This window comes from Corvus cornix, chromosome 15 (assembly GCF_000738735.6).
Source record: "Corvus cornix cornix isolate S_Up_H32 chromosome 15, ASM73873v5, whole genome shotgun sequence".
Classification (NCBI taxonomy): domain Eukaryota; kingdom Metazoa; phylum Chordata; class Aves; order Passeriformes; family Corvidae; genus Corvus; species Corvus cornix.
In genome coordinates, this window is record NC_046345.1 from 5,799,027 (window position 1) to 5,814,853 (window position 15,827).

Consider the following 15,827-nt stretch of genomic DNA (forward strand, 5'->3'; position numbering starts at 1 on the left):
CCAAGGAGAAAATGTATTTGGAGAGAGAAAAACCATTAACAACAATAGTAATAACAACTACTTAAAGGTCGCGGCTCCCCCCTCTGTGCGGGTGGGGAGTGCTCCCCCCCCCTTTCCGGTGAGAGGCGAATGGTATCGCCGAGCGCCCGGAGGGGCGGGGCCGCCCGAGGGCGGGGCGAGGGGCGGCCGTGAGGGGGCGCTGCGGCGGAGCGCGGCGGGGCCGGGGCGTGAGGGGAGCGCGGGGGCGGGCCCGGGGATCGGGGGGTGGCACGGGGGGTGCGGGTGGTACGGGGCGGCACAGGGTGTGCAGGCATGGTAGGGGTGTGCGGAGCGGGCCTGGGTGTGCAGAGCGGGTCAGAGTGTGCGGGGGTGGCACAGGGTGTGCGGGGATGGTAGGGGTGTGCAGAGCGGGTCAGAGTGTGCGGGGGTGGTGCGGGGACACTGTGGGGGTGGTACATGGTGTGCGGAGCAGGTCAGCGTGTGCGGGGGTGGCACGGGGGAGTGCGGAGCGGGGACAGGGGACATCCGTCGGTGGCGGAAGGTTCGTGCCGGTGCGGAGAAACGCGACACGCAGCGATGAGAGGGGCCAGGGCACCGCGCTCCCGGTGCTGGCCGCGCTGCCGAGCCCCGCGTTAGCGCCTGCTCTGTGCCGAGGCAGCGCTGATAGCCCGCGTACCGGGCTGTAATGTCCTTTACAGCATGGAGCATCCCGCCCCTCTGCGTTATGAAACGGGAGCTCTGGACCTGGGAGGAGTGACACCAGACATCACCCTCCTGTCACAGCTTCCGTCATCTCCCGTGCGTGTGACAGAACCGGCCTCTCTCCGTGACTGCAGCCCATGAGTCCGTGGGATGGAGAAAGCCTAAAGCTTGACCATCCTGCATCTTCTTCAAAGTACAAACGTGCCCAGTCCAGACTCAGGATGTGCTGCAGGAACTCTCCGTGTCTGACTGCTAGAGATAAAGCAACTGGAAAAATCTGTTGGGATGATAAAGAATTCAAGTGGTTAATTTGGGTTAAAAGGTCAGTCAACTCCCTTTATAGTTGTGCAGGAAGCAAATCTGCAACCATAAAACCCATTCCATAGGAAAATAAAGTGAATATAAAATTTAAATCAGAGGTAAGAGTGGATAGAGCTTGGGAAGTGGTAGTCCAATGCACCGTTTTATTGATAACGAGATACTTTATTAGGTTAACTTTATTTCAGTTCCAAAATACTACTTCACAAAGAGACTCATAATTAGTTCTGACAGCAATTAAAAAAAAAAGTCACAAACTTTAAAATAATGCTGATATGTCTAGTGCATATATTAATGACTTATGATTAAGTGTAAGTTTTAAGCTTTGTAATTAAAGATAATTGCTTTAATGAGCTTTTCTGTAATTGTAGCCTTATATCTAATACCAATTGTTACATGTTTTAAAAACCCTCTGGAGAAACTCTTAGAGATCCTAGTAAGTGCTGCACATCTCATTTTCCATGCATTGGGTTTAAATTTGTACCCTCTGAGCCTAATTTGTTGCTTTCCTTAATTAATGTTGTTGCATGAAATTTTTCCCTTTTGGTCATTTGATACCCTGATAGAGATTGGTTGTGTAGTTGTCAACTTTCTGCAGGATGTTGTTAGCAAAGATCTTGTCAGGTTGAAGAGTGGATAAGTACATCCTAGACTGGCATGCTGATTGAGTCACATCTTCAGAGCTTTCAGACAGGTGTATTGGGGTGTGGTGCAAAGTTGATTTCACGAGCTATATAACAGGCTGTATTTCCACTTTCTTTGGTTCTCTCTGTCATTTCACTATTTTCTTTACTGAAATTGCAATTTTTAGAAGTCTCTCTGCAGGTGGAATGCCTCTTGTCCTTCAAGTGGCTCAGCAGATTAGCTAGGAGGAAAACCAACAGCAAAATGGACCAAATTTGTCAAGTTTGCTTAATTCCTTACCCAGTCCACACAGCAGGAACCCAGCTCTGCCTCAGCAGGTACAACCAGCAGGCTGGGATAAGAACCATGTTCGTGTGGTCCCAGCTCCAGTTCCCTCACCACAACAGGTATCACATTTGTATATCAGCTTGCATGGGGAGTGTTGACCTTTGTGTTTTGTGTGGAGACTTTGTGGAGGGCAGAAACTTTTACTTCAACCTGGGGAGGAAGGAGCAAATAATTCCAGTAGTTCTTGCAGATGACTTTGCCAAGCCTGATAATTTGCTCAGCTGGGTATGAATCTTTCTTTACAATAAAACTTTGTGTTCATTTAAATTTAGAATGCTCTGTGGATACCTGTGTCTCTCATTTGGTTTTAATTAGTGCTGCACATATACGTGATTTTTCTTGAAGAAAGGAAAGGGGTGAGAAGGAATCAGATATGTTCTCTAGGGAAGTAGCACTTGTTCTTGTAATGAAATCCTAGAAGGAGAATTAATTAAACAGAATCCATTATTTTAAATTTTTATGGGCCATTTTAGAATAAGGGGGGAGGGGGGAATGACAATGAAAATTTGTGCTGCTTGTGCTGACTTGCCAGCAGTTGCAGGGTGCTTACATGTGTTAATAAAAATGCCAGAAACTAAATGTATTTTTATATGAACTTTTTAGAGAATTTTGGCCATCTGCCATCATCATATTTAAATTCTGTGAAATTTCTCACTGAACCAGCCCTGCACTTCTGATGAGATCTAGGGGTGCTATATTTTAGGAGAAAAAACAAAAGTTCTCAGGATTGAGTACCACTGCATCCCAAGCTTCTCTACTGATTTTTCCTATTACTGCTGCCTCACAAAGTCCTCAGAGACTTTACATAAAGCTGCACAAAATGCATTATTCATTATCTTTTAATAAGGTGCAACTTCAAACACCGTGGAATGTTTCCAAGGACTGAATAATCATTTCTATTGATCATCCATGTAACCTTTTAACATTTTTCACAGTGTCTTGGTTTTGTCTTGTGCAGTAGGAAACATGTTTAATTATGTTTACTTAAAGGAAAATTAAATTCTTCAGTGAATATCAGCACTGAGGAAAGAAGGTTGATGGTCTCTGAAACAAACTCCATGTGGTCCCACAGCACAAATCACACCATGATTATCTTTTTGGAAGAAATGCAGTGCATGGCAACTGCTTTTTTTCAAGAAAGAAGATGAAAGATAGTAACTGCCAAGAGAGTAATGTGAAATTGATATTTTCAACCAGAAAAGGATGGGCAGCACTTTCATGGTTAGGATATGATCACTGAGAATCTGAGAGTTTGGGGTTCCCTCTGCACTGTTTATAAACTTAAACAGTACTCCTAAAGGGATTGTAATTATTTTCTTTCTTTAGAAATATGCTTTTTAGATAGAATTGAGTAAAACCTTAAAATAATTTTATGGTTTGATTTTAGGGTTAGTGTGTCAAGGTGAAAATAGATGGGTCTGGAATGCCAGTTCTACAAAGGCAAATGTTTTAATCAGAAGCATTGAATTATCTGCAGAGCTTGTCGTTTGAGGGTGCTGCCCTGTTCGTGACTCCTCGTAACATGAGCATAATGCTCTATTTCCATGGTGTGGGTTGTTGGAACCTTTTAAAGTAACGACAGCTGCTCTCTGCAAAGTCACATGACACCTGGCTCTTCCACGTTCCATTTTAATTCTGCCATCAGCTGTGAGCTTTTTAAACATTCTCAGATACTGTGGTATTATTACCATTATTTTTTTTAACTGCAGCTGAATAGTAATAAAATATTTCTTTACTTTGTGGTGTTTTTTTTTTTCTTTTACTCTAACTTAAGCACACAGACTGGTCTCTCTTTGATGTGATTGGAATGGAAAACCAAATTACTTGCTACGAAGCACAAATGCTGCCAAAACTGAAGCTAACTGGAAAGTTTATTGAAGAGATCTACTGCTCCCCTTGATCATCCAGACTTAAGCCAGGGAAGCTCAAACTAAATAGGTATGTAGTGTTCAGGTGATTGATTTATTTTTTATTAATTTGTTTTTTTTAAGTAACAGGTGAAAACAGGTCATATTTGCGAGGACTGAGAGGATTCGTTCAGAATTGTTTGTTTCTCTTGTTATCCCTTTTTTCCAAACTGATCACTGCCAAAGACTGTATGCCAGTCTTCTGAGGGAAAGAGGAGGGCTTCTTATTCCTTAATAGTTGTTTTCATTTATGAAGGCTCAGTTTTGATCTTTCCTGCCATGCTCAAGAGTTGAAGTCACTTGTGGTTTTGATCAAACACTGAAAATTACTTCTGGAGTAGAGTTTCCTAAGCAGAATAATTAAATCTTCTCCTTCTAGTTAATTTTAAGTTTAAGATGTACTTGCAAAACACTTAAAGAAGATTTTTGGGGGGCAGAGGGGAGGGCAGGGGGAGGAAAAGATGTTAAATTTTGAGCTTGTTTGTTTTTGCTCTTGAGTCTTCCCTCAGAAGAGAACTTGGGAGGGTCCAGTTTTGAGTCTTGGAGCAAACGTAATTCTGCTGTAGAGCAATGTAGAGTTAAATCTTACAATAAATTAGCCTGATGTAAGCAGAGTATGGTTAATGAAGCCCAAGACAGATTGTGTGACACGTGGCTGTGACAGGTGACAAGGAGGATGTCCTGCACTAGTGTTATTAGGTTCTTCTGCCAGAAGGGAGCGTAATTAATGTAATTAAGGAATTTAAAGTGATAGCTGAAGTATATATGTAAAACAGAAAAAGAACTCATCCTTTCGCTGTTTAGACATCTTTGGGTTCCTGGAAATGATGCGCACAAAATAGTTATTGTGAAGTCAGCTCTTACAACTGCAGTGGTTTTGAAACCATACCCATAAATAAGGCTTTGCTCCGTTAAGAAGTTTGACCCTTATTAGCATCTTTTCGGGAGTTCTCTTGCTGTCTCCAGGCTCCAAAGATGATTAAGGGATATGGGAGTTCTGTTATGCCCCTTCCATGTAATCCTTCAGAGATGACTGGAGCATCAGAGCATTTGGTGTACTTGAATTTTACAGTATAGCGTGTTTCTTCTGCATGTTGAGAGAAGCAGAATCCCTCCTGCCATATGCTCTTCAGCTGGGTACCTCTTTCAGCTCAGATTACTCACTAAAAATAATATTTTTGCCAGTAGGCATAGAGTAGGAAAGCAGATTTATTTTTCATCACAATACCAAAGCTAACATTTGTCCTTGTATCACAAGTGTCAGCTTTTCTCCTGCTCTCTTCTCTTTTCATAGTCATTCATAGAATTCTTGCATGAATTAAATTATCCTTATTTTCAACTTTGTTTTTTGCATAAGCTTTATCTGGTCACAATAGATTCAGAAAAGAATTTTGAATTTAAAGGATATCCCAGAAGAAAAAAAGACAGCTAAAGGAACACCTGGACAAACTATACTTCTGGAATGAGCGTCGTTGTTCCAGAACCCCCCTGTATGGCAGAGACCTGTTGGAAACTTGCTCTTGGATCAGTGAAAGAAAAATCTCTCAGCATTGTTCTGCCAGGATTAACAAGTGGTGCTGGACTGGCTTTGCAAATTGCCTTCCATGTTCCAGCACTTCAGAGGTTCTAAGGATCCATTGCAGGAGCTCATTTTGACACTGAAGCAGCAACAGATTGCCCTGAAGGATGTTATGACCAGGTAATTGAGACAAATCCATGTGCAGTCTTTGCATGGATTTGATGGGTGTGTGGTACCCTCCTAACAGGGTATTTAAGTGAACAACTGTAAAATGCTAAATGCTAGATAAGCTGTTTTGTTTTAACCTTTTTGCAGGCTACATTCCTTTATGCTGAACCTATTTGCATCTCAGATGTATAATTTTGGATCATTCTAGGATCTGAAACTCTCAGTAGTTCCATGGCAACTGTTATTAGTTATGTAACAATTCTACTTTATTTTGACATATCTTGTATTTGTTGTGTCAATACTGACAAAAAACGTACGAAGTGTAGTAAGCTTATCTTGGTAACTTTAGGGATAGTGGCAATTTCCTCTTCAGTGTTTTTGCATTTACTTGATGTCAACATAAAACTTCATGTCCTGATTTACTTTCTATTACATTTAGCCAGGTGCTTTGTGCTGCTTTGCAAATATTACTGGTTTTGAATAGTTAATAGCCCAAGCAGTTAAAACTTAGTATAATGAAGTTTTGATTTGTTTTGCAGAGATCTGTGTGTGTTTCCAGCTGTAGCTGTTGCTCCTCTATGTTTGCATGGAGAAAATCCTCCTTACACATGTACCCATGGAATGAAACTCTTGCAGTTCAGTCTCAAGGAACAGAGATGGTGCAGCATGACTCAGGTATTAAACACCCACCACTGGTTACACCTGTGTGCAGGGGCTTTCTCTAATTGTGAGTGTGACCTGCAGAACCTTCAGGTTCTCCTTTTTTAACTAGGCAAGCTGGAAACTCTGGCTGGCCTACTTTGGAAGCTGAAAGTGGAGGGAGAGCAGGTACTGATTTTGACACAGGTGATTGCAATGCTCGACATCCTGGAGCTTTTCCTGAACTTCCATCTCCTCATGTGAGTGAGAGTTAGTGAGTGGTGCTCACAGCTGGCATTATCTGGTAAGAGGATCTCTTACTCAAGCTAGGAGTGAAGAGATGCTCATAGTGGGAGGGAAAATGCTAAAGGAAAGTCTAATACATTTGCAAGATTCATTTGCATAATTTCTTTACTTATTAAAGCAAATTATGTATGTAGCTGCAGCACAAATATGTAATTATATATGAAATATGTCGGTCATATTACTATTTGATGAGGCATCTAGGGTGTTTCCAAGGAGTATGCCACTAGTTATCCTGCATTTATGAGCAATTTGTGCTTCAAATGCAGATGTTTTATTTCACAATAGCCATTTGATTAATTGTTTTTGCTTTCATTATCTGTAGCTATTTACATTGTTAGTACTTTAAGTGTGGTTGGTGTTTTTATCTTGGCAGTTCCTCAGCCTTACTCCAGGGGCTTCTGTTTTTCATAGAGTGCCCTGGCATTGCCTGAGGATAAATTGAAAGTATGCTCCTTTCCCTCCCCAGTAAGATTCTCTGTATCCTCTGGGGCCTACAATTTGAGCAAACATTGACAATATAGTTAAGTTTTTCTTACTTTTTGCTCCAAATTGCATTGTTATGCTTTCTGTCAGATGCAGTATAAAACACAAAAGAATACTTTGCCTTAAAGCAACACAAGGCAGCACAACAGAAGGAATTTGATTAGACAACAGACAAGAAAAATGATGGAGCGCTACAGGAATAACAACTCAGGTGTGCTTAGTCATAGGACATGATGTGATTACTGTAATAGATCTCTAGATTTTTATCTAGCTGACTGCTCCATAAATTAATAGCTTTAATTGTAGACAGATTAATTATGAATTGTGTAGATCTGTAATGTGGGCAGTCAGATAACTTAAAATGTTTGCATGCTTAATGTAGGTTGGGGAAGTAACAAGAAAGCAATTTTTCCAACCTTCTCACTCTGTTAAGAAAAAGTTTATTTAGAGATGTATCCTTTATTAATGTGAATTTGTACCTAAGTTGCTTGTTTCCCCATTTTAGGAATTCATTAAAAACTTCAACCAAGGCAAGTGAGTCTTCTGTGCTGTCCTTTCTTCCCACACTCCTTCCACAGGTGTCAGTCACACAGATGTGATTATTGTTGTCTTCTGTGACATTGATTTAGATCTGCTGATGGACACAAAGACTAAGGGATGGTGTGACAAAATTGCAACAGGCAGAGATACCCACATATACAGGTGACTTTCATGCTAAGAAATAGTTACTGGTGTATTAAAATCAAAAATAGAGAGAAGATGGTTTGGGGTGAAACTAGGATTTTGGGTTGAGGTCATCCTTCTAGTTTAAGCACCTTGGTCTTTTAAGATCCCTTCAAAGATTATATAATATTTCTTCCCTTCAGACTAGAGGGAAAATGAAAATCATGTCCTTTCCACACTGCCTCTTCTGTTCGTGTCTTTCCCTCCCACTTCCATCTAAGAAACCATCTGGACTTCTGTGTTAGGACAGCCAAAATAAACGTGGGTGTTTTCAGCTCTTGGTAAACAAGAAATGTCATTCTTGATTATCACTGGATTTCAGATCCACCAGTGATGAGATGCTGTTTGTGTAGTTCTAAGATGTACTTGAAAGCTTCTCCTGAGTGACTGTTTCTTTTCTTGGAAGGATGTCCTGAGAGCAGAAGGAATGTAATGGGTTTCTTTGTCTTGCAGGCTTGTAAGTGGTAATTCTGTTGAAGAGAGGCTGTTGAAAAAGAATATTGAACATCTGATTCAAGAACTGGCTGCTCACTGAGGCGATTGTTCCACAGACTTTTTGTCTCAGGTACTGTAACATTAAGAATGTGAGCAGTTGTTATTTAATGATACATAAAAAATAAGTGTTTTACTTGATCTGAGTCAGAATTTTGAACAAGTAGTGGTGTATTTGTTTCTAGGCTTGTTTGGGAACCAGTGATATATGTTCACAGTTAAATTCAGTAGAAATCCTGAACTGTCAGCTCATATAGAAAATCAGAAGGTAACAATATCTAGTAATAAAACTTTGCTTGTTCCAATGATAAAGTTACCCTTTAATGATATTGTTTTAATCATTCAGAAGCAACATCTCCTGCAGCAAAAGCTGTCAAATACATCTGCAATCTGACTTTTCTAAACTTGATTTTAGGATGACTAAAATTTTTTTGACGTATGTCTTATCTTATTGAATACTTCAAAACATGTTTCCATAAGGTTCTTTGCTTTGCATATGGAAAAGAGGATTCTGTAAGAGAGACTGTCTGAGCTAAGAAATGCTGTAGATTGAGAGTTGTATGACACAGGAAACACCATGGCTCCTACTCAGTCAGAACAGCTGGCCAGCTTGGTGGACCAGGTATGGGGATTTCTCTGTTTTTATGTAAACCTTTAGAAAAATTTGGTATTTACTTTCCTGTACATCAAGTGGCTTCTGTAAAGTACCTTGTTTCCGATCCATTTACATCAAACAGTTCTGTGCAAATTTAAATACTGAAACACTCATGGCAGGTAATTTGAGCTTGTCGATAGATCTGTTCTTGTTCTGAAACATTTAAGTTACCAAATGCTCTCTTGAGGGTTGTGAAGTGCTTTGAACCAAATTGTATCTTGTGTTGTAAAACTGTTTCACAGTCCTGTGCTTTGCCAGGTATTTGCATTTTTTTCTTAAAGGTCTTGGATCATGTCAGAGATGTGGTTAACTCTTGTAACTATGTTTATCACTCTCCAAAGCAAAATCGTTACATAAAAACCATTGCAGGTCCGGAGGGAAAGATGAGTTGAAGTTGAAACATGCTTGCATTGTGAGGACTTGGGGGCTTCTGGCGTCTTTTATTTATTAATTTTTTAAATTCCTCATTGCTTTACAGTACTACACGAGTGTTTCTAAGCAGAAACATAACCATATTTTAGAATTTTGAATAGCTTGCTATACAAGCAAATGTTAGTAAATACCTTTTCCTGACAGTATGACTAATATAGCTTTTATTTATTACATTTCCATACGCTTAGGAATATAAATTTCCCCAATGTTATGACGATATTACCTTGGATGTATCATTTTGCACTACCAGAATGTTAAAAGTAAGGGAGGGGAGCTGTTTATTTTAAATGGCAGGATATGAATTATCTTCAGTCAAGACTATTGATAACTATGAATTTTGAGACAGGGCATTTTTGATTATGTATTTTTGGTACCTAAGCCTTCACTTTGTATTTATTCCAGAACACAGGTGGTCATCCTCTTCGTGTTAGACAAGCCTATGCTAAAGACCAGAATTCTGAGCATACTCAAATCTATATGAATCACTTTGAGTTGATGACAATGACTACTAGAAAAAGAAGTTCCTCAAATAGGTTTCTGTAGGTTTAATTCTACTGTCAATAATTTTTCCCAGATTTAATAGTAAATCACTTTGGTGGCCTGATTGGTGAATTTTTTTTTCTCTTAAGCGTGAATATATTTCGTGGGGGCCTTTCTCTTGTCAAAGGCTCTGTGATGACCTTTAGCCTTAAGGTAAAAGTGTGTTTACTATCCAAGAATCAGATCCGTGCTCGTGCTGATGTAAAGAAAAGCTTTAAGATGTCCGTGCTCTGAGCCTCCCTGCAGGCACTGACAGACCCCATGGTCCCCTCTCAGCTGCCTCTTATCGAGGCAGAATAGCCCCAGCTCCTTCAGCCTTTCCCCGTAAGAGAGATGCTCCAGCCCCTTCATCACCTTTGTTTCCCTCGGCTGGCCCCGCTCCAGGCGCTCCCAGTCTCTCCTGTCCTGAGGAGTACAAGCCCCGCGAGCTGCAAGTGTGGATTTTTACCCCGTGTCTTGAAGAGAAGCGTCAGCCCCGCTCCCTGCGCGGACATAAACTACCCTTCACTCGGTCCTTGCCCTCCCTTGCCTCACTACAACAAATATAACTTAGCACCCGTTCCTATCGCGACAGGACCCGCGGGCAGCCTCCCCGCTGCGCGCAGGCGCGGCGCTGGCGCAGGCGCGGCGCGGCCGGTGGGTGTTGGCGCAGGCGCGGCGGGACGCGGTTTGTCTCCTGCCGGCGCTGGTAGCGGCGCCCCCGCCCGCGCTTCCTGCCCGCAGCGAATGGAACCCGCGGCGCCCGCGGTAAGTGCGGCCCGCGGGGCCCGCCCGGGCCGGGCTGCGCGCCCCGCTCCGCCCCGCGCGGCCCCCGGCAGCCCCGCCGCCGCACCGGGGGCGGCCGCGGAGGGAAGGGCCCGCCCGGCGCGAGGCGGGGGACGCGGGACGGGCAGGGCCGGGCCGGGGGAGCGCGGCCCCGACGGGGGGAGCCCCGGGCGGGGGGAGTCCTCGCGGAGCGGCGGCGGAGAGGCAGGGGTTCGCCCCTGGCCCGGGCGGGCCCACCGCCCTGCTCGCACACAAAAGGCGATCCCTGCTTCGGGACCTCCCTTATCGGCCTGTAATTAATTAAGTGTTTTCACTGGAGCCGTAAGTGTTAGTGAGGTGCGAGTAATTAAAATAATAAGACCTTGTTGCTGGTGGTATCGTTTGAATCTTAATTATTTGGTATCGGCGCTGTGAAATAACCACAATACCTCGAAGAATTGCAGTATTGTTAAATCTTTTGGAAAAGGGGCCTGTAAGGAGTGCAGTTTTTTCCCCTTCCCGCTCTGCTCAGGGAGCTCGCTTAGGTTTGAGCTCCCGGCAGTGGGAGAGGCGAGCCCTGCCGGGATGAGCCCCAGGGCAGGAGAGGCGGAACCGGCCCGGCGGGGCCGCTGTGCCGGCTACGCTCCCAGGACCCCCGGCACGGCAGCTCCCGGGCTTTCGGCCCCCTGTCGTTGCTGGCACGTGTGTGACAGCGCTGCTTTGCTCCACCTTCCCGGACAGTCGCCTCTTTCCCGGTGCAAGGAAGGGAAAATCTCCATCCCCAGGGCTTGGGCGGATTGCTGCAGATAGCGCAGGACAGGGCAGCGGAGGGTTGTGATGTGTTCCCTGCCTGGGCAACGGAGGAGCGGGAGAGCCGGCAGCACCCGCTGCATCCCGAGCTTCCCAGTAGTGCTGCCGTGCCGGTGTGCTGCTGCCTGTTGCCACTTGCGACCAACTTGGAGTTAGGAACGCAAAGGAGTGGCAGCATGTTTGTGTATGTTTGGCCTGAAATGCTAAAAATGAAAGTGTTGTTTTCAAAATAGGAGAGATTTTGGAAGGAGCAAAACCCCATCAGGTTTCGTTTTCTCTTGCTGCTGTTTCTGTGTGAATCCCAGCCCTGAATCTACCTGTCAGTGCATGTCATTGGAATTTTTGTTTGTCTGTGATTGAAATACAAAACCAGAACGTTTTTGGATTTCTGGGTAGCTTGACTCAATAAACAGCGTTTTAAATAAAATGCAGATTTAGTTAATTTTCATCTCTTTATGTGTTCTGAAGGAAGGAGAAGGGAAAGTTAAGCATCAAGTACAGTAGTTTTACATACATTTAGATGATTTGGCCTTCAGTAGCTAGAACAATAAAGTTGAATAGTCTGTCCATATTCATGTTTTTGGTTACTGCTGAAACAATGGACTATATGTTTTAAGCTCTTATGTTTACAAGAACTTTGTATTAAGAGTTAAAGACACCAAAGTGCTGGGAATAATGAACCCAAAAAAAAGAGTAGATGTCTTTTATACTGGAGACTGTCATTTCTTGAAGTTCTACGGCAAGGGAAAAAGTCCTGTTTGGATTTTTTTATTCTTTGAAGTCATTCTACCTAGCTAAGGGGAGCATAGCATTTATAAAACTATTCAGTAGTGTTATTAACTAGAGAAATTTATGAGGGTTTAAGTGAGCCTTTGTTGTGCTGAGGGTTTTGGATAATTTGAATCATTTTAAGTAACTGTAAAACCAGGATAACAGAGTTCTTACAATAAGGTAATCTTTCTAGTTGTAACTAAATAGTTTCAGTTGCAGAAGAGTTTTTACCTTCCCTGAATTTCTGTTTTTATGTATTTCTTTAGAGCATACTGTAAAACCTTAGATCAGTGAGAATGCACCATGGCAATGGTCCTCAGAATGCCCAGCGCCAGCTCCAGAGATCCAGGTCCTTCACAGGCAGCGAGGGAGAAGAACAACAGGCAAATTTACCCCAGTCCCCCGCAGCCTCTTTTGCACCTTCTGCAAGTCCCTCTGCGCCGCAGTCCCCCAGTTACCAAATCCAGCAGTTTATCATGAGCCGGAGCCCGGTGGCCGGGCAGAATGTGAACATCACCCTGCAGAACGTGGGCCCGGTGGCCTCGGGCAACCAGCAGATAACGCTCACCCCACTGCCACTTCCAAACCCGACGTCTCCGAGCTTTCAGTTCAGCCCCCAGCAGAGGCGCTTTGAGCATGGATCCCCCTCGTACATCCAAGTCACTTCTCCACTGCCTCAGCAAGTGCAGTCCCAGAGCCCCACCCAGCCTAACCCGGTGCCGGTGCAGACGCTGCCCAACGTCCGGGCAGGCACTCCCGGGCCTGGCCTGGGGATGTGCAGCCAGAGCCCGACCAGAGGATTTGTGGATGCGAGCGTGCTCGTGAGACAGATCAGCCTGAGTCCTTCCAACGGCGGGCACTTTGTGTACCAGGAAGGACCGGGAATTGCACAAATTGCTCAAGGAGCTGCTGCACAAGTGCAGCTTCCATCGTCTGGGACGCCTGCCACGGTGAGGGAGCGCAGGCTTTCGCAGCCTCACTCGCAGTCTGGGGGCACCATCCACCACCTCGGGCCTCAGAGCCCCGTGGCCAGCGGGGCAAATATGCAATCTTTGACTAGCCCGGGCCACATCACAACAACGAGCTTGCCACCCCAAATCAGCAATATTATCCAGGGGCAACTTATGCAACAGCAGCAGCAAGTGCTTCAAGGGCAGCAGCTGAGTAGACCCATTGGATTTGACAGGACTTCTGGTGGATTGATAGCAGGAGTTGGAGGACCGAGTGCGTTTGGAATGACATCACCTCCTCCTCCCACAAGTCCTTCACGGGCCACTGTGCCACAGGGGCTGTCGAGTCTTCCTCTCACTCCTACAGCTAACACAGCAGTGAAAAAACAACCTAAAAAGTTGGAGGAGATTCCTCCTGCCAACCAAGAAACTGCTCAAATGAGAAAACTCTGTTTGGATCATCACCACAAGCAGATGGAAATTCTTAAGGAAACTTTTAAAGAATGTTTGATTGAACTGTTTTTCCTGCAACATCTTCAAGGGAATATGATGGACTTTTTAGCTTTTAAGAAGAAACATTGTGTTCCTCTGCAAGCATACCTGAGGCAAAATGACTTGGATCTGGAGGAGGAAGAAGAGGAAGAGCAATCTGAGGTCATCAATGATGAGGTAAGAAACTTTTTTGGAATAAAATCGTAGATGAAGTTGTAGCACTGGGATTGTGGAGTATTAAAAAATGTGATAGCACATGAAAAATAATTTCTTCTTGATGAAGTATGGCAGTTTTGCATAAAATAGTTGGCCTGAGAGAATGAACTTCTGCTGGGTAGTGTGATTTGATGGGTCAGTTTGAGTGTGCTGTTAGACTTAGGGATTTAAAATAAAAGAATAAGAAGTGAAAGGAGCTTTCACTGTCCTAGTTGCACACAAAGATGGTATTAGTGTGGAAATGGTTTTAAGCTCTTGGAATGGTTATAACTAGGAATTATAGTTTCAATTTCACTTAACTAGACTTGGACAAACAAAAAAGAATGAGCAAAAGCATTACAAGAGGTTAGCCTGACTCATTTGACTTCTAACCATAGATGTTACTGAAGTTCAGTGTTGCTGCAGCCAACAGAAGGTGTGAATTAGTCTAATTAGTGAGAGAGAGCATGTGTAAAGGTCCACAGACACGCTTTAGGTTACTTAGGCTGCCCTGGAGCTCTGTGTATGCGTTGCTGTCTAAAGGATTAACAGCCAGCACTTAACAGACTGGACATTGACAAGTTCACTTTGTTCCTTATGCAAAGGTTTAAATTACTAACTAGCTTGAATTCACTGTTTATTAATGGCAAAGAACTTGAAAGAAGCTTGCCACAAACAGGTGCTGTGCAGCTTTTCCTGCACATTTGTACCCATCTGTGGGTGCTGGAGCACTGGCCTGGTGCAGAGCCTGCCCACAAGCCAACATGGCAAGTGGTTGCAGCAGGGTAGATAGAACTTCAGCCCCTGCACCACTTGGCACTCATAAATATCCTCTAAAATTTGTGAAAATATCTATGGATATGTAGTTGCCAGTTTGTAGAAGAACCAATACTATGTAAAGAACCTTGTGTTGCTTTGAATATCTTTTGGAAATGAGTGCCTTCGGTGAAATTTGATGACTCTTAGGTATGAATCACTAGCAATCATCTTAAACCCCAATTCAGTTGGAATTTGTGGGAAATTTTAACGCAATAATGGCTGAAGTTTATTTTATTCATTGCTTTGTTGTCTAAACTTCTTAGTTAGGAAAGATTTATTTCTGCTTGTGACAGTTATTGACAATTTTGAAGGAATAATTTCTTTATATAGTAACATAAAAGCTAGCCTGTTACTGTAATTTATTGACAATGGATATTCAGTATTTTTGTTTCACCTAGTTTGTGTTTTGTCAAATTGTTTAGGTGTTCTTGTTGGGTTGCGTGTTTGTCAGCTGAAATAACCAGGTATTTGTAACTACCATCTGCACACTTGGAGGGATCTTTAGTGGGTGTAAATTGTACAGGTTCATTGAAGTCAGTGGTGCTGCTACACTTTAAATGAGTTGAGGCTCTACCCCTCTGTGTTTCGGGTTGAGAATTTGCTGTACTTCGCTGCCTTCTCGTGGTGGATCCTCTTTTGTTTGTGGAAGCTGCTTGTCCCTGTAACTGCTGGAGAATTTTGCAGAGTGCAACAGCAAAAGCCTTAATGTGTTTTCAAGTGATGAATTCTTCTGAAAGATTAAGACATCTTTTGAGTATGTTCTTTGTATTTTTTTGTCGTCTTCTGTTTTATTTCCCCCTCCCCCTCTTTATCACTTTCTGCTAAAGCAACATGCTTCATCTCTTGCCTGGAAGGTTGATCTCTTTGGGAATTCAAGGGGAGAGTGAATGGTGGCTGTGCTCATTGCTTAAGTAAATGTTGAAGCTCTCTTACGTTCAAACTGTCTGTCATGCTAATTTGTTGTCCGTTAGCAGCAGCAATCATTAAATTTAAAACACACTTTTGTGTTAACTGGATTTAAGAAAACATTTCCAGTGATGAGAAGTCACAATAAACAGTCAAGGCTGTGCTCTGTTCTGCTATAAAAAGTAAGACAGAACTCTAAAAATGGGCTGTGCTCGAAGCAAGCTGCACTGATGGTGGTTTAGTTATTATCCCCTCTTCAGTGAGGTGCCATCAGTACCAAAGGA

General features: G+C 43.3%; 1 protein-coding gene and 1 non-coding gene across 2 annotated transcripts in view; both read left to right on the plus strand.

Moving 5' to 3' along the window:
• Positions 1–6,903: 6,903 nt before the first annotated feature.
• On the plus strand, positions 6,904–7,042 carry LOC120410881. Its single transcript, XR_005603216.1, has one exon. It is a non-coding gene; the product is annotated as a small nucleolar RNA SNORA49 (small nucleolar RNA).
• A 3,454-nt stretch (positions 7,043–10,496) lies between these two features.
• The window catches only part of EP400 (E1A binding protein p400), a 47,843-nt gene continuing 42,512 nt past the window's right edge, over positions 10,497–15,827 (plus strand). The window contains 2 exon segments of the mRNA XM_039560845.1: positions 10,497–10,603; positions 12,448–13,800. Coding sequence (XP_039416779.1) covers positions 12,478–13,800 — 1,323 coding nt within the window. The 5' untranslated portion in view covers positions 10,497–10,603; positions 12,448–12,477.